General features: G+C 48.1%; 1 protein-coding gene across 4 annotated transcripts in view; it reads left to right on the plus strand.

Moving 5' to 3' along the window:
- The first annotated feature begins 2,223 nt into the window (after positions 1–2,223).
- ADCY5 (adenylate cyclase 5) overlaps positions 2,224–26,112 on the plus strand; it is a 317,188-nt gene continuing 293,299 nt past the window's right edge. For all 4 annotated transcript variants that reach the window (XM_090045991.1, XM_090045993.1, XM_090045992.1 and 1 more), the window contains exon 1: positions 2,224–3,511. In XM_090045991.1, the coding sequence (XP_089902117.1) occupies positions 2,519–3,511 (993 nt within the window). In that variant the 5' untranslated portion in view covers positions 2,224–2,518. The remainder of the gene's footprint in view (positions 3,512–26,112) is intronic.

The following is a 26,112-nucleotide window of genomic DNA, read 5'->3' on the forward strand; positions in this document are numbered from 1 at the left end:
CTTTAGGTACAACTTTGACAGAGAAGCTTGGGTCAAACTGAACACATCGAGATCTGGACATGGACGCTTCAAAACAGCACTTCAGAAGATGTACATTTTGGACAGCCCTGTGTGACTGCGGCGTCCAACAAACAGCAAGCACTTAATTGAAAGTTGCAATCTTTACAAATGCCCAGACGGGGCAGCTGGAATCTGCACATTGAACGGTAATGCCAAGCAGGGGCTCAGAGATTTGGAAGCTGATTTCTGAGGCCATACACAGGAGAGGGGACCGATGATGTATTTTTTGTGTGTGTGTATGTGCCTAGTTTGTTGTGTTTTTAAGAAAACTTTAAATATAATCTTGCACATTACAAAAGTTCTATTTGTTTTTGCTTTGATCTTGAACTGCTCCCAAGCATATCAGAAAAGCATCTTTAACTGGAGAAGAGTACATGTTGTGTTATAGGTGATGCTGTGCCACACCATCTGTATCCCCCTTTTCAAAATCCTGGATCTGCCCATGGGTGAGGTAGATTTGTACCTTATAGACTAACCAAAGCATGAGTTCTTTTAGGGCTTTGAAAAGGGGAGTGCAGGTGCATCATATCATAAAACACAACACACATTTTCCTCAAGATAAGAATAAACTTTAGTAAGTGAGGAACCTAGGGCTGCATTATTCAAAGCAAAAACATAACTTTACTGGAATGTGCATTAATTGTCTAGAGCTTGTGTATAAACACACACAACAAACTAACTTTAAAAAAAATGAAAAGACGTTGTTTCTTTAGTCCTCTAGTCATTAGAATCAAATATTTGTCTCTCAGATTTACACGGCCAAATCAAGGCTTCCTCGGTGCATCACCGAAAGTTATTTCCACCCCTGAACTGATGTTCACCTGAGTGGATGTTTCTGGCTAGAGTTTAAAACAGTCTGCAGAGCTGTGAACTGGGAGCTGCATTTAAAGGAGCCGCTCCCAGGATTGCAGAGGAAAAAAAGGCTTCATTAGAGGAACAGCCGGACCATTAAAAATGCCGAGAAGGTCATTAATCCCCCGGGGAGCAAGGGGGCTTAGAAGGAATCAGGTAGAGTAGAGCAGCTGTTCCCAAACTCTGACAGATTGCACCCCACCAATTTAAAACGATACAACCTTAACTACCACCAGCAAATTTTTGTCATGTAAAGTAATTGCAATAAATCTGTTAACGCCTACCACTGACAGGTTGTCTGCATACCACTGGTGGCACCCAGACCACAGACTGGGAACGGCTGGAGTAGAGTATGCTGGGGTGGATCCAGGTGGGGTGGCCATCACAGAGGACATTCCAGTTTTCTGCTACTGTCCTCTACTGATACGAAACTGGGTGCCTTTATGTCCTCTATTTTTCTCCGAACAGCGAAATAGAGGACATAAAGGCATCCGGTTTCATATCAATAGAGGACAGAAGACAGCTGGACTGTCCTCTATGATGGCCACCCTAGACTCATAGATTTTAGGGTTGGAAGGAACCTTAAACGATCATTGAGTCCAACCCCCTACCTTGGGCAGAAAAGGGCACTGGGGTCCTGTGACCCCAGCCAGGTGCTTGTCCAGTCTCCTCTTGAAGACCCCCAGGGCAGGGGGGAGCACCACCTCCCTGGCGGCCCGTTCCAGGTTCCTTCCGAGGCCCAGCCTACGCCGGCTCTCCATCACTTTGTTTCTGGTTATTCCAAGGCGCCTTTTCTCAGGGGGTGCGCCGCCATGCTCAGGGGTGCATTGCCACACTCAGGGTGTGCCACATCTGCATGCACCCCTATGTGTCGCCAGTGTCCCGGGGGGTGTCCTGGTAAAGCTCCAGACCAGGGTGCACCCCCCACTTAAATTCCTGCTCCCCAAAAAGTCAGAAGCCGCCCGCATCCCTAGCCAGGCAGGGCTGAGGGAGGCCATTGTCTTTGCAAGCCCCGCTCCCTTCTACACCTCCCGCCCCGCCATAGCCCTGAGCCGCCCCCGGCTGCAGCCGCCGCCGCGGCTCTCCCCCACCTCCTCCTCCCCCCGCGGCGGCGGCGAAGGGGTTAACCGCCCGCCCTCCCTGGGGGCCGCAGCAGCCGCCGCAAAGCCCCGCCCCCTCGAGCGCGGATTGGCGGAGGCGGAGCCATCAGGTAAACCGGGCGGCCAACGGGAGGGCGGGGCCGCGTCCGCCAATAAGCGTCGGGGAAGGCGCATATAAAAGGCGGGGGGGGTAGGTGCAGAAGAAGGGCGGCGCGGGTGGGCGCGGGCAGGGGGATGCGAGCGTGAGGCGGCGGCGGCGCGGGGGGCCCGCCCGGTTCCTGGCGGCGGCGATGCCGGCTGGTCCGCGCGCCTGCGGCGAGGCAGGGCGGCGGGCCCCGGGCGGCGCGCGGGGCCGGGGCCGGTCCTCGACGCTCGGCAGCCGCTCGCCCCCGTGGCCGCGGGGCTAGAGGCGGCTGCTGTCCGCGCGCCTGAGGTGGAGGCTGCGACGCCCCCGCGGCTATGGCCGCGGCCCCCGGGCCCTCCCACGCCTGAGGGGGTGCTGGGGCATGTCCCGCTCCAACAGCGTGAGCCCCCCGGGGTTCGGGGCGCCCGCGCCCTGGGAGCCGCACCGCTCGGCCTGGGGCGAAGCCGAGTCCCGGGCCAATGGCTACTCCTACCCGCCGCCGCTGCCCGGCCGGTCCTCGTGCAAGAAGGCGTCGCGCCGGTGGCGGAGCGAGGACGACTACGAGCCCCCGGCCGGCCGGACCCGTGAGGGCGGCGGCAGGATGACGAGCGTGCGGTCCAAGTCGGCCTGGCAGGACCATGGGCCCCAGAGCCGCCGGCACTGCCCGCCGCGCCACCCGTCGGGGGGGGACGGCACCACTGCCACCAGCCCCCGGCGTTTCGGGGAGCAGGGTGAGGTGCGGCCTCGCTCGGTGGAGCTGGGGCTGGAGGAGCGGCGCGGCAAGCCCAAGGCGGAGGAGCTGGAGGAGGACGAGGAGGAGGACGACGGGGACTCGGACGCGGCAGCGTTTTCCGTGGGTGGCTGCTGCGGCGGCCTGCTGCAGATCTTTAGGTCGAAGAAGTTCCAGTCGGAGAAGCTGGAGCGCCTCTACCAGCGCTACTTCTTCCGGCTCAACCAGAGCAGCCTCACCATGCTCATGGCGGTGCTGGTGCTGGTGTGCGTGGTCATGCTGATCTTCCACGCGGTCTACGGACACTACGAGGCACCCTACGTAGCGGTGCTGTCCACTGCCATCCTGCTCATGGTGGTGCTGGGTGCCGTGTGCAACCGCAATGACTTCCACCAGGACCACATGTGGCTCGTGTGCTACTCGGTCATCCTGGTGATCTTGGCCGTGCAGGTCGTGGGCGTGCTGCTGGTGTGGCCCAGGAGCGCCTCAGAGGGCATCTGGTGGACGGTTTTCTTCATCTACAGCATCTACACGCTGCTGCCTGTCAGGATGCGGGCGGCGGTCATCAGTGGCGTGGTCCTCTCTGCCATCCACCTGGCGATCTCCCTCAAGATCAATGCCGAAGACGACTTCCTGTTAAAGCAGGTGAGTCAGGCAAGCCTCAGCTTTGGGGCCGAAAGGCTCATCTGTCCTGAGATGCTGGTGGCTTCCAATGATGAGGCAAAACTGAGGCTTGTAGGTTGGTTTTTGGGGCGAAGGTTGATAGGACTTTGTCCTGGACCTTGTACCCAGATACGGGCTACTCTAACCTTGATTTCTTCCTGCTACAGTCCTGCTTCCTCTTGATTGCTTTTCAGTAACAGTGTACCCACACATCTCTTGATTTGGTTTACTAGCTGATCTTTTGGCACAGTATGGATTAGCCCTATTAACAGCTAGTCCCTTCCAGTCTTAGTCCCCATAAATGGATCGGCCCTAAGCACACCTGTGGAAACAGTAGATGTGTTGGATGCTGTGGCCCTGAAAAAATGTGCCAAAAACATTGTGACTTGCCATCAGGATGGAGGGGAAACGGCTCTTGCCTATAAATGTAGGAGTTCGTATCAAATGCCAGTAAAACGTTTTTGGGACTTCAAAGAGATGCATTTAATATAAGCTAAATATCTCAGTGACCTAAAGAAAAGTGTTTGCTCTTTGAAATGTGTAGTACCTACCTAGAGTGTAAAGAAGTCAAAATGCAGTCCACGCACAGCCTGGACTGCGTCTAAAACTTGAGTTAGATCTTCTTTTCATTATAGTTATTTATTCTATTGATTACAGTTAAAATAAACAAAGTGTTAAGCTGGAGGAGTTCAGCTCATCGAAACAATAGACAATTATCAAATGCATTGCAGTGCAATTTTTAATTGCTCTGTCTGTTTAGACAACAGTAATACAAGGCACTTCTTTTCCTTGCTAAGCAAAGCAAGCATTTTAGAGGGGTTGTTTTGCTTAAGCTTAGCAAATGCATTAACAATAGGAAACTATCATTGTGTCTTCACAATGAAAAAAATGAATGAATAAACAAGTTACTGTTAAGCAGCTAATTTTATGCTGGGGGTTCTGTGCAAGTGGTCATAACTTTCTGTTTTGGTTCTTATACCACTTAATAAGAGAGGATTATCAGCTACCAATATGCAATACTAAGTATAAGAGTATTAAACTTCTTCCATGGCTGAGTGAGTCTTATAGTTTCTAAGATTTTTCTTTCTAGTGTCCACCTTATTCTGAATTTGGGAAAGACTCTTTCAGGACTCTTAATATTAAGCAGCCAATGCTTGGGTGAATTTGAAGTGGTAGTGCTCTGTACTAATTCAAAATATTACTGAAAACCTGTCTTTCTTATTAATTAGTGCATCTAAGCAGCTTTTTAGTTATGTTTCGAGGTTATTAAAACATTTTAAAATGAACCTTTTACATTGCTCATTCTTCTTGTGCATAATTTAAGTGGCCTGTTTATATGTTCATAGCAGAATCTCATTAATGATTCTACTTAATAGAAGCGTGGCAAGTATGTTGTCTTCGTCCGTGCAGGGTAAAGATTTGCTAAAATACTCGGATATTGCTACTTAGAATTCTGCTGCTTCTGCACTTGCTAAACCTCATCCAATGCGAGTAACCCCATTTCAGTTGAGGAGACTACTCGAGATGCATAGACCTTAGGCATGCATGCACGCCTCCCAAATAAGCACCAGAAGATGTAGCACCAAAGTAATAGAGTAAGAGTTTTCTTTAAAATTGTCACCAAATACAGTATGGGTAATGTCGTATTTTCAGAGTACTACTTGGGTCTCCTTATCATCGGAAAGCATTGGTTTAACTGTGAGGAAATTAAGTCCTAGAGATGGAGTGTTTGGCCATAGGCCTTGGGTGCTGGGAGAACTGTGCTTAACAGTTCAGGCTCTCAGTTTACTTTTGATAAGTGTGGTTTTATTTGCAGCTAACTACTTCACATGGCACCCCTAACAGTATGGCCTGAGGAAGCAGGGAAGCAGTATAGGGATTACAACGGGCTCAGCCAATCCTGTGCTGCAGTATCCTGGTCCCATTTAGTAATTCACAGCATTCGGCAATCTTCAAGTTGCTTGCTCCTGTGCTGGCATGAGCCTCTTTACAGCAGACAAAGAAAAAGCATTTAGCTAGTTAAATGGTCATTCTACAGGGTTTGTATTTCACTGTTTCTTAAAAATTAGTCCTCTGTATTGTATTCCTGTGCTGCGTGAAATTTTTTTGAGGGGGAGGGGGGGCTTCATTTAAATATCAGGCCTTTATTCTCATGCAGTATAAATAAGCCTGCCTCTACTGAAGTCTCCTTTATGCCAGCAGAGGATCTGGTGCTCGGTATATTGATGTATGTACATGAGCTGGTATCTAGAGCTGTCTAACGTTTAAAATCTGTGTCTACAAAACACATTGCCTCACAACTCTTAGCAGGCCTTTTTGACTGAGGCTGTAGCTTGTTGTCATGGAAATCTAATTTTTGCTCAACTCTGTCCCACTGATGCATATAAGCCCTATTTCTCTCAACCTCAATGTGCGGAGGTGGATGAAGGCCAGATAAATCAGTTTTTTAATGCTTTTCAGCTGACACTATTCTCAGCTGTGATTTCACTCAGTCTGATGAATCTCAGACAGACGCGACTGTCCAGTTGGTCAGTAGCTGTTTTACCCTCTGACTCTTGATCTGTGTGACTCCTTAGAAAACCATTCTGAATGTGTTCCCATCTCCCTAAACTGAATTCCTCGCTGCTGCTTTTCCTAGGTGTGTATGCGTGTATTTATTTTGCCTTTTGTTCAGTAGCTTCAAAGCTAGAAGCATGTACTCTTTTGTCTCAAGGATCGTGGACTATTCTGTTGTGTTCCATACCTCCTGTATCCTTAGGTGCTTTTTTTAAGACTGTGAATCCTTTAATAAATATTACTGCACCTTGAGAGACCAGTGGTTTTTGTTTTTTTTTTTTGGTACATCTTGATGGCAAGGAGTCAGCATATTCTAAGAAATAGGACACAAGATGGGGGTCATCTCTTTTGAAATATGTTATGACCGGATTATCTATGAACCAATTTACAATATCCAGATATGCTACTCTTAAAGGTCCAGGATCAATTCATCACAATTCATCTTTAAAAGGGGATGATGCACTTGTTTGGCCTAAAGGGAGTGAAATGGGTCATAGAGAAGAAACTCTGTATAAAGGATCTCTTGTCTATATCTTTGTGCATAGGCATAGGTATGTGTAGAGTTGGGGGTTGAGAGAGGGGGTCCAGGTTAGGGCTAGCAATAGTATGAGAAGAGGAGTATAAAGTGTCTGTGGGTCTTCTGATTAGGGACTGCACTTGCCCCTGAATGGGATTACGGGGAGCAGAAAGGGTCTCAAAGTTCCTTTTGCTCTTCTGTGCTCAGCACTGGGACAGGCCAACAGAATTGTGACTATGTTTTAATTGTTCCTTTTTACAATGGAATTGTTCTTTTTCCCCTCCCCCCCCCCGCCTTCCTGGGAAGTTACATAAATCACTTCCAACTTTGCTCCCCCTGTTTGAAATGTGCTGGATGTACTCTCAGGAGTGCAGAGTACTGGCAACTCTAGCAGAGATCAACAGGTGCTGCAGGCAAGAAGCTGTTTTGAGAATTACACACACACAAATTTAGTGATTTCTTTGGCAATTTGAGTCTGTCTTTTTTTATTGCTGGTTTACTTCTCCAGATGATTGGGCAGGGGAGGGAGGAAATGTGAGGAAATAGATGAGTAACCTTTCAAAAAACAGAATTGCACTCTGAGAAGAAAGAAATCTGGCTGTGAAGTGTTCTCATATACTAAAGTCTGGTCAATAGAAGCAACGTATGTTCCATAAATAACACTTCTAAGCAATTAAAATATCTGTAGGTTGTAAGTTTCTTGTATCTGCAGCTAGTTAATCCTCAAGTATTCTGCTTTCAGAATTCCATTTATTTTCCCAGTTGCATGCCCTTAGATTTATTTTGGGAATGTTTGGATTACAAATGTGATCTAGTGCCCAAGGGTTGTATATACATACTGTTTAGCTCTGTGTCCTGAGTCTTTCCATGAGCGTCTGATACACTTCCAAATAATATATTACCACTGGAGTTTGTCTCAGAAGCTAAGGCTGTCAGTAAAATGTCTCATAGAATGAGACAGACAGCCTAATAGCATCCTCAGTTGGGAGAGAGAAACTATTATTTCTTCTCCACATTCAGTAAATAGGATACTGAGAGTTCAGAGGCTTCATGTGGGCTTTTTACTGTAACACAGGTAAATCTACCAAGCATTTCACAGACATGCAGGAAAACTACAGAGCTTGTATTGTGAGGTTACAGGCTTGAAAACAACTCCATTTATGCTTAACTCCATACATGCGTCCCATTGACCTCTATGGCTAGGGAAAGAAGTTACACATAAACCGGCTTAAGTGACCAGAAATTGGCTTACTTCTGTAATGAAACAGAAGTTCAGTTCACATAAACTAGTTTCAAAATGTGTGAAATTGGTTTAAGATAAATCTGGTTGAAATAGGTCAAACCGGTTTATGCAACCTTTGTCCCAGACCTCTTCCTTGATTAAACTAAGCCAGAGTCCTCCAGCAGCCCTGGGCTGGGCTGTGCTCTCTGTTGGAGAGAGCAGGACTGGCTCCACCCCTCTGCTTTCTAGCCTAAGCAGGGGCAGGGGCATAGCTAGGCACTGGCCTGCTATGGCCCCCTGAGGTGAAGGGGGCAGGGAGGGGGTTTATGTCTCTTCAACCCCCCCCCCCCTTCCTGGGGACCCTAGCCAGGCCTTGGTCACTGCATCATCTGCTCACCTGTAGCCAGGCAGGGAGGGGGTTAATTCCTCCCTCTGTCTCCTTTTCCCCTGGGAATGCAGCGGGAGTCTGCCAGCCGCTGCCTCTGCCTATTGCTCCCTGTGTGGGGCTAGTGGCAGAATAAGTCTCCTCCCTGCTTCAGCTAAGGGTACCATGTCAGCCAGCCTCTGGCTATGTCTCCACCCCTGCTGGAGCGGCAAGGGAGCAGGGACCCTGATGAGGGCAGCAGCCCCATGATGGTGCCTGAGGAAGCACAAGCCTCTTCCTGGTAGGGGGGAATGGGTAGAGCTGACACACTGCACAGGGTGAGCGATGGCACCAGGGCTCAGAGGGGTGGCCATAACATCCCCCTAGCGTGCTGCCGCTTGCCCCACACAGTGTGCAGCAGCTCTGCCCTCCGGGCACCCACCCACAACACAACCCCAGTGCTGGGATGAGGTTTGTGCTCCGCAAGACACCATGACAGGGGCTGCTGCCCATAGACTGGCCGAAATGCAGGCACATGCCTGCAGTGGCTCAGCCCAGACACTGGGGGGGCACTAGCGTATGCCCTCAGCTGCAAGGAAGCTGTGCTGGGGGGGCCACGGCCAGGCAGCAGCAGTAGCTTGGATTGACTTGGCCAGTTCCCCTTCCCTGTCCCACCGGCATTGACCTGGGCTGGGATCTGCCTGGCACTCCCTGTTTGCCGTTCGGGGTAGGGACATGGCCCCCTTAGGTGAAGGGGGCAGGGACAGGGTTTATTTCCCCCTCCCTCCAGTGTCTGGCGAAGTGGGCAGGGAGGGAGCTTATTTGTTGATTGCTCCGTGCCCTGGGCAGGCACCTGGAGGCAGTGGTCAGGGCTGGTGGACCCCAGCTGTGGTCTCCCGGGGTGGAGGGGGAGGAATAAATCCCCTCTCTACCCACTATGGCTCAAGGGACCATGCTAGCTGGCATCTGGCCATGCCCCCAACCTACCACTGCTGCAGTGAGGGAGGAGCATCAAGCAGACCCCAGCTTTCCTCTATGCCTGGCTGGTTCACTTAAGGCTACTGCTGGGGGCTGGCCATGACTCCCCAGCACAGTTTCCCTGCAGCTGAGGGCACACTCTGGCATCCCCCAGCTTCTGGCCTGAGCCACTGCAGGTGAATGTAGCAAGTGAATGTCTATTCACTTGCAAATTGGTTCAATCTAGGCAGGTTACACTAACATGCAAAGATTGAATCAATTCAGGCTCTGACTTCTTGAATGTCTGTCCCTAGCCTATGGAGCTATTCTTGAGTTATGCACAAATATTTGTTTTTCCAGGATCAGGGGGCTGAGAGAGAGGGAATTTCTTATTAAGATGCAAGTAATGCAGGATGCAGAGTATTAACATCAAGCCCATGTTTGTTAGGTTATCTTTTTTACTTTATTCTGCTGCCTGAACTTGTAACAAGGCAAGGCTGCAGGATCTGGAACTCTTCAGCCTGAGAAAGAGATGTCTGAGAGGGGACTTGGTAGCAGCTGACTGCTATGTCGGGGAGTACATCAAGGGCGCAATGAACAAGTGTTCACCAGGACACCCTAGGGGAAAACTAGGAGTAATGGTCACAAACTCCTGGAAGACCATTTCAGGCTCAACATTGGAAACTACTTCACAACTAGGGTGTCCAGACTGTGGAATAAGCTCCCTCCAGAGGTGCTGCAATAGCCTACCCCGGAAATCTTCAAGAGGAGACTAGACGGTCACCTCACTGGGGTCTCCTGACCCCAGCTGTCTTTCTTGCTTGGTGCCGGGGGCTGGACCTGATGATCTTTTGAGGTCACTTCTGGCCTCTTACAATCTATGAATCATACTACCTATTTCTGACTGTAGCATAGTTTAGCTTATTAAATCTAAGATGAGAAGGGTGGCCTGTTACAATGTACCAGAACAACAGACTAGGAAAGATTTTTGCCTTTCCAGTTCCACTTCACTGGGTAGATGCACAGTTCTGAGGTTTTGTTTCAAATAATGCTCTCAATCCTCCCTCCTCCAGAGGAGTCCTAAAAGTAGGGCTCTAACAGCTGCACCATCATGTGGCTCTTTCTATTGCCCTCTCTGATCCAAGTGTCCTGGAAGCTGGCTTCTAGCAGTTCAGCCCCATTACAAATACCTCTGTCATATCCTAACAATGCTACTCTAACCCCTTTTGGCTTTTTTCTTTGGAGATCTGCATTAACGGGAGATGTCTGATCTGCAGCTGAATGCTGAGCCCTCAAAAGAAGCTGTTTCACTCTGCCATTTCTGGGGTCTCTAGTTATTCATGCTTTTTGTGTTATTTTGTTTTCCCCTAAAATAGACCACTGCTCCAACTTGAATAAAAACTGTTTTATTGTAACTGAACATCAACGCTTGTTAGACTTGAGCTCATAACCTCTCACCAAGATGCTTCTCACTGGATGTGCTCTAATTAGCATTCAGTGAATAGCATAGTGCAGATTGCACATGCGAAGGGTGTGGGGAATGTCACTCTGTGCTTCGCTGAGGCTGCAGTATCATGCAGGATGTCTGAGTGGTGACTGATATTGAGACCGACAGATTATCTGAAATGTTCTGCTGTTGTCTCACTGACACTTCTGGGAATGGTAATAAAATGGGTTGTCTTTCTTTCATAAGGAAAAAATACGCAAACTGCTGTGTGTGATCCTCTTGCATTTGTAGATTATTATGGTTTCTATCTAGATTGTAAATTGGGAGTGGGGGCAAAGGTGAATAAAAGCAACACTCATCTGAGACTTGATCCTTTATTCGTGTTATGCTCCCCTTACACAGAGCAAGATACTACACATCTAAGTGTCTTCAGTGGAGCCACTCCTCAAGGGAGGCTTGCTTTACTGTGTGAAGTTGATGGGATCTTCCATGAACAGTTCCTCTGGAATCAGTAAGAGGTGTGGGATTTGGGGTCTTTGGTTTGGAAAATTGAAATCCTGTAAAAACCTCATGCTATTTCTTTCTTTACTCTTAGCTTTATTAATGTCCTTCTCTTGCCAGATGGGAAGCTTATTAGATATGGAAGGTTTGTTGTTGTGTTTATTGGTTCTGATGATTGCAAATCAGATAAGTAATTTGGTAGTCACTGAGTGCCAACGAGGCACTTTGGTGCCAAAGAAGCTCTGGAGAAGGTGCCTAAGGTTCTTCCCTGCTCCCAGACTCCGTCGTAAGGTCATCCTCTCATCTCTTCAGAAACAATTACAGGTGGATATCTAGCTAAGACCAAGTGAATTGAATATGAAACCATTCCTGATGGGCATGGTTTAGGCACTTTCTGGCCAAATGCTCTAATTTAATGGCTTAGCTGCTTTGGGGAGGGAGGCCTTGGAAAGGCAGGACATGATGGTCCTGTTTAATCTCTCTGTAAATGAAGGTATTTTGGCAAACTGCTTTCATCATACTTGGCATACAGGGAGCTGATGGCTTTAAGCATCCTTGATTCTTAAGGCAGGGTTTGGTTGATAGTTTAAGCTTCAAGCTCGATAGTTTTTGTTTGAAAAAGTTTCATTGGAGCCTCATGGCATCAGTCACTCCTGGCTTGCGAAGAGGAAGCAAAGCCCTTTTTAAAACTACTGTTACAAACAGACCCCATCTGTCCACCATTGGGCCACTTGCTGAGCAGGCCTGGAGCTGTGGCAGTTTTAACTCCACTCCGTGACATTGAGCTGCTGCTTTCCAGAATGTATGGTGGGAAATGCAAATATGTTGTACTGTGGCCATGCTTACAAGGCTTTCACTATAAGATGTTCATAGGCATCCAGAGCCTGAATAAATTAGGGCACTTTCCTCTCCCTCTCTTCCCCCTCCCTGCGCCCACAGTCTGGGGCAGGGAAGAAGACTGGGAGTTTTTCACAGCTGGAATGTGAACTTTGGGCATGGAGCCATTCTTCAAATGCATTAGGCTTGGATTTGGCTTGCAACCATTCAGTTGTCTGTCAAAGTTTCATCTGATTTTTTGGAGTGGAGGGATTGAAGCTTGTTATCTTTTTGCAGACTGACTGTCTAGCTTTTTTGTTTAAATGGAGCATTTGTGGAATGTCTTCTGGTCAAATCAACAGAATTTTCTTCATTTCTTGGCACAGTCGCTCAGCTTGCATAGAAGAGAATCCTCAGCATCTAGTTAAATGCACTCTTAACGCGGTTGTAAAAGTGACTGTGTTTACCTGGCTTGCATTGGGGGGTGTCACCGTGGTCAGGTAGCCTGCTCTGGGAGCTGGCTAGCGGCTTCTGAGAAACCACACTCTCTAGTTCCTGTCCTCTTTTCTGTGCTGTAGAGCTGGGTGTGTTTTCAAAGAACAAAAGCAGATATGTTTGGGCAAGCGTGGGTTTAAGAGGAACTTCCAAGTATAACTAGTCGTGTGAGCCTAAGCCTGGCTATATTTTTATTAAAGGTTTTATAAATTGTTCTGCAGAGACCATACATTTTCCACAGTGTACCAGAATCTCCCCTTGCCTTTTCAGGTAACAACTTGGTGTGTATCATTTCTTGGCCTGGATGTCAAAGGGGAAGGGTGGAGTGATAGAGGCGTATGTGTGTGGTAAGAATGCAAACACTTAACTCTTTTTTTATTTTCCTTTGGGTTTTTCTATGCAACACTGAATTGCCTGTGACTGCATGGGTTTTGTTTTAGGGATATTTTAATTTGGTGGCTTTTTTCATGCTTAGGAAAGATTTGGTGTTGTCACTGTACCTTTGTCTGATAAGCAGGATATCTCAGAGGAGCAGTAGTGGTCTCGTAGGGTCTCTTGAAATACATACTTTGAACCACAAAGAAAATAATGCAGGGGCATTTCCTGAACATCTGCAGTAGCTGTATTTCCAGCTTCCCAAACACCTAGTGCAAGTTTCTAGCCATTTACAAAGTAGTGGCTTGAAACAGTTACTGGTTCCTCTTATAGACTATATGAGAAGTCAGGATGTTTTTCACTCTTCATTCCTAGCAGAATTGTACCCATGGCACTCTGCTTGGAGTACCTCCTCATACACAAGAGATGCCGGTGTAGATCAGACCACAGGTCCAGCTAGCCCAGTATCCTATAATTCATAGTGCTGAGTTAAGTATTTACGCAAGGTCTATCCAGGCTGATCTGTTCCCTTCAGTTCTCAGCATTCAGAGGCTTGGGAATTTCTAATTTGGACATCGTAGCCCAACTTTTATGTTTAATACCTATCCTGCATGAGTGTGTCTGATCTTTCCTTGAGCTTAACTAAATTATTCACCCCAATGGTAACAACTATCCACAAGTTAACTGTGCATTATGCAAAAAAAACTTCTATTTACTTGTTTTAAACCCTGATTCCTGATGATTTTACTGCATGTTTCCTTGTATGCCCACAATACTAGAACTACTCACCAGCCATATTGTTGGCGCCAGCTGGAATTGTATTGTGAAATAGTTCTGCAGTATTTCAAGGCTACTGAGTGATGGGTACAATCCTAAAATGACTGAGGAAGATGGACAAAATGGACTAATTGGACTTGGCTACCTTAAATGTCACTGGGAGCACTGCTGCTGGATTCGGTTTCATTTGAAATGTTTCCCAACTTCTTCAGTGGTGTTATTAACACTTGGGTTGGTGGCACTGATTGCACTCAGTCTGGAAGGACAAAGATGAAAGGACTGGCTAAGCAACAGCTCTACAATAAAGGACCTGGGGGTGATGGTGGACAGTAAACTGAATAGGAGCTAGCAGTGTGCCCGTGTTGTCAAGAAGGCTAACAGCATTTTGTGCTGCATTGGTAGGAGCTTTGCCAGCAGATCGAGGGAAACGATTCTCCAGGCCGCATTCGGAGTCCTGTATTCGGTTTTGCCCCCTTCCTTCCCACTACAGACAGGATGTGGACAAATTGGAGAGAGTCCAGCAGAGGGTGACAAAAATGGCTCGGGAGGGGGCGGGGCTGAGGAACATGACTTCTGAGGAAACTGGGCTGAGTCAGTCTGCAGAAGAGGAGACTGGAAGGGGGTTTAATAGTAGCCTTCCTCTTTGTAACCCTGCTTCAAATAGTTGGAGCTGGGCTGTTCTCAGTGGTGGCAGATGACAGGACAAGGAGCAATGGGCTCAAGTTGCAGCAAGGGAAGCTTAGGGTAGATATTAGGAAAAACTTTCTCATGAGGGTAGTAAAGCAGGCTACCCACAGAGGTTGTAGACTCTCCATCCTTTGAGGTGTTTAAGATCTGCTCAGGTCCCTTCCGACTCTACAAACTATGAAACCCCCGACCTGGCTAGACAAAGCCTTGACTGGGGTGATGTGGTTGGGGATGGTCCTGCTTTGAGTAGGGGGTTGGACCAGATGTGACCTCCTGAGGTCCTTTCCAACCCTTATCTTTATGACTCTGCGAATAAAAATAGGCTGAATAGCTTTGGTGCTCTTTTGCTGATGTTTCCATTGCTGCGAGTCTGTTAGCACTGGTGCACCTCCCTGGCTTTCCATAGGGATTCATTTTCATGGGCTTGTATATAAAGGCTGTTTGTAATGTGAGGCTGCCTGTTTTCCTTCTTCACAAGCATGTTGTACTTTGATCCTCTTTCTTCACGAGCGCAAGACATTGCTTATGTGGTCAGGATGCATTTTCCATCCCTAAACAATATTATGTATCCTGGCTGTTCCCTGAACTTTTAAGATGACAGTGCCAAGTAATGCCCAGGGAGTAGCTCACGTGTGCTGTGATAGCTTTGTGATACAAGTATTAGGTGGGAACACAGACTCCCTAGTGTGGCAGGTGCGAATCCTGTCTACATAACCACTTATCATTGTCCTTTAAGGGAAACAGAACTTTCTGCGGCTCGCCAGCTTATGAGGTCTTTCAGGGGAGACTTTTCCAAAATCTGGGAGCACTTTTTTCAGGGACCTCTTTTTAGCATCTGACACAGCCGTAGGAGCTTTGCTCAGGTATTCTTGGCCTGTGTTCCCCTCCACCTCTGGGCTGCAGTCGCCCATTGCCTCAATAGTGGCTGCATTTCAGTGATGGTGTAAAATGGTCAGTGGTTTTGTTTAGGATTAAAACTGTTGTCTAAGCCTAACGTACATTATGAGGCTGAGGAACAGGCTGGTCCCGTGGAAAGTAAAGAAAAAATGTTGGTACAGAGGAGATGAATATAAATGGAGACATGATTTTTGCCAGGTGTTAGAAATAGTAAGGTAGTAGCTTCAGCTAATTGTCAATGGTTTCTGCGCTTCCTCTGAAGCTGTTCATGGTACAGACAATGTGCAGTTTGGTTCTGCAGTCAGATCAGCTGTTGTGTTGCCGTGAGCTTCTCAGTGATGAAATATCACTTGTGCAAGTTGTGCCCAGCTCTGTACCTTCTTACTAGAAGCATTGAAGCCTCAGACACTGGCAAAAGTCAAGGCCAGTTGCTGCAAGCACTGATCCGTTGGCACTCCAACTTGTGGAAACTGCTAATTGCTAGAGCTGGCAAGGTGGTAGGAGACTAGTCATACCAGTGTTTCTCAGAATAGCAAGTTTGTCAGCCAGTCTGCAGGTGATGGATCTATTCATCCATGTTTGTAGAAGAGACTAACTTCTTCCTTTTTCTAGAAGATGCTTGTTGGAACCTACATCTGTGTGTGTGGATTTACACCCAATCAGAACTTCAAAGATGGGTAGATCTAGGAACGGATAATTAATGAAGACGGTATTTCCGTAGCAATTGGATTTTAAGGTAGCTGGGTAGTAACAGTATAATGCAATATGATGCAGCACATTGAGGCCACATTGTTGCCCTAAGCCAGGGGCAGGCAATTATTTAGGCCCACAGGCCACATAGGTAGTTTAGGAGAGTTGTCATGGGCCAGTCTGCACTCCCTGCCCCCCAACACCCGGGACCTGCGTGACCTGCTGTTCCTCACCACCAACAGTGCTCAGCAGCAGCTAAGCACACTGCTGCTGCCCCAGCCCTGCCCTGTCCCGACTTTGGACTTACCCCGGCTGGGCAGAAGCTGCTGCTGTGTACGGTATAAAAGCAGCTGCCTCCCCCTCACTGCTTCTGGGCCCTTTTTGCTCCGGCCGCCTGGAGCCTGCGTCTGGGCTGCCTTGTGGCTTCTCTTCACTGCCACCGCTGGGCAGCCCGGAGGCAATGCTGGTGGTGGAGAGAGTGCAGGGCAGGGCCAGGGTCCAGGCTGTGCATGTGGGTCCTGTCTGGTCTAGAGCTGGTCCACTCTGGCTGGGGCAAGTCTGGGGCTGGGTTAGGGCCAGGCTTGTGAGTGTGGGTCCCCTCCAGTGTCCGTGGGGCTGGGGCTAAAGTCCAGCTGCCCCAGCCCCACTGCATGCCCAGGGCGGTGGCATGTGCCAGACAGGACTGAGGGACCCACCACAGGCCAGACAAAGTCCCTATTTTGGCCACCCCTGCCCTAAGCTCTGTCCTCTAGATGAGATTTGTCATGGATAGGGTTACCATATTTCCAGGTCCAGAAAAGGGGACGCCTGTCACCAGGGGGAATATGATGGTGTGGGGGGTGCAGTGACATGCTGGTGCCTTGCCCCTGCCCATTCTGTTGCCCCTCACTGAGCTACATTTTCCCCCCCAACAGCCCTGCTGCTGCCCCTCACTCCCAAACAGCAGTACCCTGCCCCCCACCTCTTGCTGGTGCCCTTCACTCCTGACCCGCAGCCCCCTGTTGCTGCCAGTACCCTGCACACCCAACCTACAGTCGCCCATCCCATCCCACGTGCCCCTGACTCCTGACCTGCAGCCCCTGTCCCCCCAGCACTGCCAGTGTCCTTTACTCTGACCTGCAGCCTTTGCCCCCCAGCCCTGCTGGTGCCCTTCACTCCTGGCCTGCAGAACCCTGTTGCTGCCAGTGCCCTACACACAGTTGTCCCGTGTGTCCCCCCCCCCCCCAGCACTGCCGGTGTCCCACGCTTTGGACCTGCAGCCTCTGCCCCCAACCCCCCAGCCCTGCTGGTGCCCCTCCTGACCTGCAGACCCCTGCCTCTCCAGCCCTGCTGCCCAAGCAGCTCCCACAGTGCGAGCTCTCTCTTTTCTCTGTCTTGTCCTCACAGGGAGCATGTGACCCCCAATAGCCAATCTCCTTGCCCGCTGCTCCCAGCTTGGAGCAGCCAGCCCTGGAGAGCAGAAAACCCAGACGTTTGCTATTATTTTAAAAATCTGCCTGGACGCACCACAGGGGTTCAAAAAAAGAGGGCATGGGTTCTGATCGCTCTTTCTCATCAGAAATCTCAGGGGACACTTCCTCAGTGCAGGGCTCAGCTCCCCTGTTCAGACTTCACATTGGGCAATTACATTTTTTGCCTCTTCAATGGATGTGTGCTGTTCTTCCTTGGTTGTCTGCTGTGCGCTGAATGGTTCAGCACTATCAATCAGCTGCTGTGTATAAGCGACTTTCTTACACTGGTGTGTGTGAAACTTAGAGCTGTAAACAAGCAGGAGAAACGAAAAGTTTTCACTTTGAATCTTGTTTCAGTGGGGTTAATGTGCTAGGCCAAGTTTAGTCCTACCATCATCCTGTGTGACTACATTGACGTTTGTGGAAGTTGCATAGGCAACTAAAACTTTCAGTTTTCTTGTGCTCTTGGGTCCCAAATATTCTTAACTGTGAACTTTTGTTCTTAAATATACCAGAGCTTTAAGGAACTGGGAAGCTTCTGAATAAGGTGGTTTGGAAGCAAGTTCCCTGGCATCTTCTCTCCTTTTGGGGGAGAAGAGCGCTCATGGCTTTGCTTGTTGCATCCATTGAAGCTATTTCTAAGCACTGTAAGATGCTTTCGGCTACAGCACCTGGTACAACAGAGCCTCTATGAGCTCCTCTAACACAAATAATAATGTCAAATGCTAACTTTCCGGTCCACTGTGGAAATAGGTTCTGGGTTTAACATTTGATCCTTTCAAGCTGGCTTAAATGAGTAGACCTGAAGAAGAATGTCTTGCATACAAAGCCATGTCTAAGTATATCCCAACTGCAGTTGGGCCATCAACTCTCTATCCTTGGATAAGAGAGTACCCTCCCCTGTTGATATAAAGTGTTGCTTATATATGTCCACTTAAGAGCCATTAAGTGAAATGCCCATTAGTTGAAGTAATGTTTTATATTAATGGTGCAATGAATAGCATTTACTTCCTGGCAACTACCATTGTAAGACCTCTGAACTAATTTGCATCTCTTGGGAGAGCTCGTTGGCTTCTTAAATGAAGGAACAGAGGTAAAAAAAAAAAAAAAAACAACCCCAAAACAACTTTGGGAAATTAAATATTAAAAAAACTAGTTGCAGTTGTTAGGGCTTGTCCACATGCAAACACTCATGAATTAATCTGAATAGACTAAAGGTACTATTTCAAAGAGCATTAGTTTAAACCCACTGAGCCCCTTGCATGGATGCTTTTATTAAAAAATAATTCTGTTTAAGATTAAATTCATTTTAGAAGAGGGTTTGAATTTACACCTTTTGGTTATTTCAGTTTTAACTTTCCTGAGTGTCCCCTTGTAGATGAATGCTCGGTAGCTCATAGCTGAAGTAAGACTCTTGTATGGTTTGAGCAAGTTAAGGCTACTTAGTAATTTGGCATGCTACATGGATGTAGACATAGTCCGTCAGAACACAGGTTGTGGCACAAGCTTCTTACTGCCCTCTCGCAACAGGCTTCAACTGTCTCCAGAAGCAAGAGAACAATTTAGTTGTCCTGTCCAGTCCTTGACCCTGTAGCTGAAACAGCTTCTCAGGAGGCCAAGTTTGTCCTTCTCCCAGTACTATCGCAAGGAAGTTTGGCACCTGGGAAAAAGCCCACAGTGGCAGCCTGCCCTCGTCCCACGTACAGATCCGGGGGGCACATGGGAGTGCACCCAACGGCAAGAGCTACCCCCGCCCTGTCCTTGCGCATCCCCAAATGAGCTGCTTGCAGCTCTGTCCCCCGTCCTGGATGGGCAGCACCTGTTGGTGCCCCTTTGCTTCGGTGCCTGGGGCAGTTGCCCCACTCATCCCCCACTCCTCCTATGGCATTGCTTTCTCCTGCGGTCACTTGAAGCTGCTGTGAGGGCTTCCAACACCTTCCTTGTGGAACAAGCAACTTCCAGTTCCTCATCCAAGTTGGGGCTGAACCTTCGGCCAGTCCCTCTGTCTCTAGCGTATCTTAGCGTATCCCCCAAACTATAGTGTATTTTAGTAGACTAGTAACCTATGGCTCTAAGTAGTGAAGTGCCAGGTGATCTTGCTCTTCATTTAACAGACCAGTTCAGGAGCCAAGGTTTTCTTCCATGTCCTTTAATTTGACCAAGTTTGCCTCTTTCCACCTTTCCGTCTTGTAATCTATTTGCTCTACTGGCTTTGCAGTAGCCAGTTAGTTGCAGAACATCCTTCCATGCGCTACAAGCAAAGGAGTTACTGCTCTTAAGATTTCCTTTAGTAAGGCAGGTGATAGAGAACCTGTCTTCAGCCCAGCTGACTGAGTCTAATGCCAAAGATCACAGGAGCAGTATTGCATTCTGCTAGCACTGTGGGTGTTATAGCACTCTCTCCTCTGGTGGGAATTGGTCATGGCCTTGCTATTTAGAACTCAGATCTATTTTGAACAAGAAGGTGCCTTCTGCAGTGACAGATGGCAGTCAGTAAAGATGTGATTGTTAAGCCAAGTCAAATGCTTCTGAATTTTTAATGGCTTGGGTTCCTCTCTGCCCCAGTCCAGACTGAAAAATCTTGTCACTATGCAACTCTCACTTTTTTAGATCCTTCATTTCCTTGCCTGGTTTCATTTATCACTCGGGTGCATCTGAATCCCAATGACGAGGGGTGTTGCAGAGTCTCTGCTCTGCTCTTCCTTGCTAACCTGACTCTTTCCTACTGATACTGAAAAGCACCCTTGCACTGAAACATTACTTATTCATTGGAGAAAGTTCCCCTTCCCCTATTTGATTATACCTGTCAGGCAGGGGATTGCTAAGGTTCGATGGGAATTCATTTTGAAAGGTGTCTGGGGCTTGGCATCAAACCTGCCCACCACATCTAAGCAGGGGAAGGGGGCTATGAGGATGACCTGCATGGGTAGTCAGGATGGTCACCTACAAACTGCCCCTTCTTAACCCTTTGCCTGTTCTCACTTGCACCCCTCCATAATGTAAGTGGGTCATGGGGGAGAACCAGGAAGTCCATGCAGCCCTGTGCTCACTTTGTGGATTTTCTAGTGAACTTATATACAGAGCGTTGTAGGCCAAACTGTTAGTGAAGAATGACACCTGATCATTAGCAAGCAAGGGACCAGTGGTATACAGTGCTTGCAACTAAAAACTGAAGTCTGGTAGCTGGTAAAAGTCCTCTTATTACCCTGCATGCTTAATGTGATAGAGCAGGGTTTGCTTTTGCTTTGGTGGCTGCCTCTGCAGAGGGGAGAGAGAACATTAAACCCTTCCTTATTTTGTTTGTTTGTTTATTTATTTATTTATTTATTTTTTGAATGATGCAGGCAGCCAGGTTTAAACACCATGTCCCTAATCTACCTTCATACAAATTGCCCTTTTAGAAACATAATTAAGTTAATAACAACCTTTCTCTCAACCCTTTCTGTTGGATGAGCTGTGAGACAACAAGAACCTGCATGAACTGCTTCTGCGTTAACTTTAGCTTCATTTTCTCTATAGGATTAGAGTAATTCCAGCTCTCATGTTTCACTTGAGGGATATTTATTATCCCAGTGTGGTAATTAGTACTGCAAGTGGAGACACAGGTGTATTCTGCCTCCTTAATGGCTTCCTTTCCTTCTGTGGAAAAGAGCAATCGGGTGGCTTCAAAGGAGGGAGCTTCATTCTCATATAGACTTAGCCTGGTTAAGATTTAATGTGGCTTTCACTTCCTCCCACTTTTTCCGTTGCCTCTCCCAGTTGCCCACTCTTACCTTCTTACTAGCGCAGCTGTGGAAGTATTTCTAGAAAATCAGCCCACAAGAGGTTTGCCTACCATGGTTCAAGAATCGTGATGGGAGCGGAAGCTGGCAGATTTCGGGTTGTCCTTTGATCCAAGGGCTTTGTCACTCTCTGCTTCTGACTAACTCTCTTAAACAAAAAGCCATAAGTGCTTTCCGATGAGCTGTATTGAAAGTGACATGATCCAGCAGAATAATACAGGTGGGGAAATTGCAGAAGTGCTCCCTGGTTACCCAGGGGTCAGATTCCACACTGACTGAGGGCCTTTAAAACTTTGTGGATGTGTAATGTCCTGCTGACCAGGCTTATTTGGAAGGTCCAGTCTGAAGCACGTAAGCCCATTTTAACTGACTGACGTGACTTTAATTTACAGGCTACATCAGTGGTGCTCTAGTGTTTTGTCCCCGTGGGCCTAATGAATGGCACAGGCCTAGTCTGCATGCCAGCATCAGGCCCCGCATGTTGGCCTCTGCAGGGCCCATGGAGTCGCAGGGAGAATCTGCACGCTGAGGATTGAGCGCCCCTGGACTAGATGAACTGGCACTATCTGCCTGCTAGCAGTTGGACTTGACAATGGGGTAGACTCTGGGAGTGGGATGGCAGGGGAGGAGAGGAGTGGGAGAAGAGCTGTGGACTAGAATGACTGGAGACGAGGTTGGGAAACACATTTTAAATTAGATAGTGTTGTGTGTATGGATGTAGGGCATAGGCTTTCATTCACAGCTCTTGTGTTTGTTGTTCCCGCCCCTCCTTGTGGTAGAGCGCCCAGCCCAGAGGGCACCAGAGCCAGTTTGCTCCCACTGCACACAACCCACTACCTCTCTTGCCTGGAATTGAGCTGCTTCCAGAGTCAAGTTCAAGCTCAATGCAGTTCTTTTGTGTACTTGGATTGTCTGTCGGATCAGCTGTCTCTTGCTGAGACTAGATAAAGTTTATTTCGCTTTAATTCAGGTTACTTTTGGATGTCCTGTGTACACAAACTTATTTTGCTTCTGGGCAGAGGTGGGCAATTATTTGGGCTGGAGGAGGCCACGTAAGGAGTCCTAGTGAGCTGTTGAGAGCTGGGAGGGACTCTCTACATGGTCTTGTGGAGTGAGGGGGAGGAGGAGCATCAGGGAGATACCAAGTGAACCTATCTGGCCCCAGGTCCACTGCCCTGCACCTGCTGCCAGCAGCATTGGATGGAGCAGACAGGCAGGGACCCCCACTGGAGAGGTGCACTCAGTTGGGTGGATGGGATGGGGCTGGAAGTGGGTGGGAAATGGTGTGTGGGAGTAGGGTGAGCGGGGCTGAGATCGTGGGGCGGTGACTGTGCGGGGCCGGGACCCCGGATAGACACCTCCCCACCCCACCCCACCCCACCCCCTGCCCAGTGGGTACAGGGTAGATGGGCAAGGGTGCCTGAACAGCAGGGTCAAATACAGTGGCAGCGGTGGAGATGCTGGCAGTGAGAATAAGCTGCTGCTACAGGAGCTGCTGGGAAGCCAAGTGTGGTTGCTGTTTTCCCTCCCCCCCAGCCCTGGAGACTACAGCTCCCAGCATGTCTGAGGGTCGCGTGTGGGGGTAGGGTGGGCTGCGCTCTGTGCCAGGTGGCACCTCTGCACCTGGGGGCACTGCCCACATAGGCCATGGCCTGGGCTGCCTCCCATGCCCCATGGGCTATATTTTGCTCACCCTTAAGTCAACCTGTATATCTGATATTCATTCTTAAATCTAACTTATCCTATTTTCCTCGTGCTGTGTTTCCTGCATTACTGCTTTACTAAACAGTGAGACATGGGAGTTTAGTGTCCAGGGAGGGATTGATTTGCAGAGATGCCTGAATCCTGACCGTTTGCACTGTCAGTTGGGGCACCTACAGTTTTGTGTATGTTTAAAATTGGAAGAAATAAAGGAAGTGTTTTCATACCCTGTGTTTCAGTTTTCTCTTCTCAAAATGAAGCCCTGAGGCCTCTCTTTACAGATGTCTCTTGAGTAGACAAGTGTTGGCTGTGGTGAGAACCCCAGCTGTGTGGCTTAAACTCCTTTAACATACATCTTTTGTGATTCGCAGCTCTAAGGTATACCCTCTAACATCCATAAGAGGGCTCCTCCATAAAAAAACACAGAGCAGACAACCCCTTAGGAGGTTAGAGGGGGTGGCATACTGCCTCTTGTAAAGAATACGGCAGAAGAGAATGGCGTCCGTACGTGTTGCCGTGTAATTTCCAAAGAGGGCCCCAGAACAAAACATCATTTAAAATAAGAAAAACCCAAAAGACAGTAAAGCATTGTCTGTAGTGGCCAAGGAAATTGTTGGCACCTCTTTCTAGAACTGCATTTAAACTGCTTCTTGGTCTCTGTGTCTGCGACCATTGTACTCATGGCTGGATGCTATAATCGGCTTTACATCATTTAATGAACTCATGCAGTGGATGACTGTAGTTGGACTGTGTATGTGCTGGCCAGGAAAATTGAGTTAGCACTTTGTTAGCAAGTTTGTTTAAACAGAGCAACTTTCCCAGAACTAGTATTTTCTTGGGCCAGCGTAGGCTTGGCTGAAGGAAAATGTCGAGCAACATAGTAATATTTGAACAACTGTATTCAATTTTAAGTTGCTTTTTTTTGCGAGGGTGGGTGGTGGAAAGAGAAAATGACAAATAGTCGAGATTGTAGACAGGTCCATAGTAGGATAGCTAGTTGTGTGTGTGCGCAGAACCCAGCCCATCTAATAATCTAAGGGAAGCAGCAAAAGACCAAAGGTCTTCACCTTATTTGGGAGCCTCAGATCTTGGTCATGATGAACCAGTTGTATCATGTAGTTTTGTTTGATCCTATTTCATAAATGCATATCACGAGCACAGTTAATGGCTTCTCATCAGAATTGCCTGACTGCGATCAGAATCTAATTTTTTAAGTGCTAGGAGGAGGAGAGCATGCACTGATAATTAAGGCTAGGTACAGATATTCAAAAAAACCTGAGGCAGAATTGAGCTAAGTTGCGTGGTTTTCTGTAAGTGGTGTAGCAAGTCTTGGACTGAGTCCTGCCACTTTTAAACCAGTCTGTGTGCCGAACTTCTGTTCTGTTACGGGTAGGCAGGTTTCTGATCGATCACCTTTACTTGTAAATGTGTAATATCTGTAACTTGCCTAAGTGCCTGTTGCTTGATGCACCCAAGTATGGTGTCAGAGCAGGGGTAAGCAATCCTTGGCATATGTGCCAGAGCACGGCACACAGGCAGATTGCTTGGCATGAGGGGCCCAATCCTTCTTGTGCCAGTGCCAGTCTGCCTTGAAACCCGTGTGCGCTTGCCACCGGCAGCAAGCCAGGCCAGGGCTCCACAGACCCCAGTGCAGCTGTCAGTGGCCTGGGCTCCATCGTGGGCTGCAGGGGCCTGCCCAGAGCCAGGGCTGACACTGCAAGCGGCTGCACCAGGGTCTGCAGAGCCTTGCCCTAGCTCCTTACTGGCAGCAGCTGCATGCATGCTTCAGGGCAGACAGCAGGGGAGGGGGCTGGGCCTGTGCTACCACAACAAGGATTGGGCCCCTTGCAGCTTGCCTGCCAACTGCCAAGATCTTATAAGTTGAGGTTGCGGGTGTTTTTGCCACTTTGCCCCAAAATATCACCGGTCCCTGTATTGGAACGTATGCATTTACAGGACTTCAGATTCATGAACTTTCTCCTGAGTTTGAATAGGGCCCTGTCTTGATTCAGTGCTGTCAAACTGACTTTCTGGGATTCTGCATTTATTCCTGAGCAGTCCTACTTGACAGCATTAATGTGGTATGTGTTTTGTTTTGTTTTTTGTTTTGTTTTGTTTTTGGTAGGCAATAACTAGTAAAAATTTGAGACCGTCTGTCTGACTAACCTGGCATAGTATATATTGAGACTATTATGTGTACATTAAGTAATAGAATTTGGTACATGTTAACTGGATTGGACTCTTTCACAAACCCTGTATGACAAATTTCTGCTAGAAATAAAAAACCACTAAAAATTAAAGGGTTTAAACACAAGTTTTGTGCTCTAGGAGGACAGCTGCCAACACTGAGGAGAGGGGACATTGGAAAGAGGGAGGGAGCGAGTTTCCATTGGAACTGGAAAGTGCTCATTACAGCAACTTAAAAATGGTGTGGGTCTGACTTCCTCTCTTGTTTCGAACAGAGAAAATGTCTTAAAGAATTTGCAATTTAATGAGTTACGAAGCATTATATGGTAACTGCAGAGTAAAATTTTAAGAAGCCCGACCTAAATCAGGAATGTCTCAGAATAATTCTCTAATAGTAGAGTGGAGTGGAGAAATTACTGGTGTCAATAGCATTTTGCGAGGGGAGCGGGTGCATGGATGCGCATGCACGTATGCTCTCTCCCTTTTTCCTCTGGGTGCCTGAATATCTTGCTTTGGGACCAGGAGTGGAAAAACACCACTAAATTGTTTGCTGCAAAGGCTAACTCCTACCTTCTTCTGTGGCTTTTATCTGTTAGAAGAAATCTGTGCTATGTGGCTGTGCAAGGACTTTCCCATAAACTAGCATACTACTTCTCTGTGGGGTTAGCATTCATCAGGTGTCATTGCTGGAAAAGGCTGCTGCACTTTGCTGTCAGATTGCTGCAGCTGCCTCCTTTCTGAGCACCATGTCTGTGGGATTGTGCAAAGTAAACTTTGCCTGTGGAGGGGTGGCCGCATGCTATTCCAAGTGAGGAGAGCTGCTAGGAAGTGATGGAGCCCTGGATGCAAAGGGAATGTGTCACTTCAGCTGCACCCACGCTGCACTCTTGCTGATGCACTTCCTGCAGTGATTCAACATCACACAGCGAAGTGGGATGCCCATCAGCTTCTCTTTGGAGGATGTCAGGGGTCTGCAACATCTCGTCTTCTCATGAAGCCTCCTGAGGCTGTGGGAGGGAGCAGTCACTGCACAAGTCCTCCCTCCAGGTGACCTGACCACTTGAATGTGCCAGCAGTGACCAGAAAGAGCACTTCTCTGACCAGAAGGAGCACTGTTAAGCAGGCCTGGTACTGTTTAAACACGGCCCTTATGCTGAAGCA

Source organism: Crocodylus siamensis, chromosome 4, assembly GCF_052110815.1.
Source record: "Crocodylus siamensis isolate JL-2025a chromosome 4, ASM5211081v1, whole genome shotgun sequence".
Lineage (NCBI taxonomy): Eukaryota > Metazoa > Chordata > Crocodylia > Crocodylidae > Crocodylus > Crocodylus siamensis.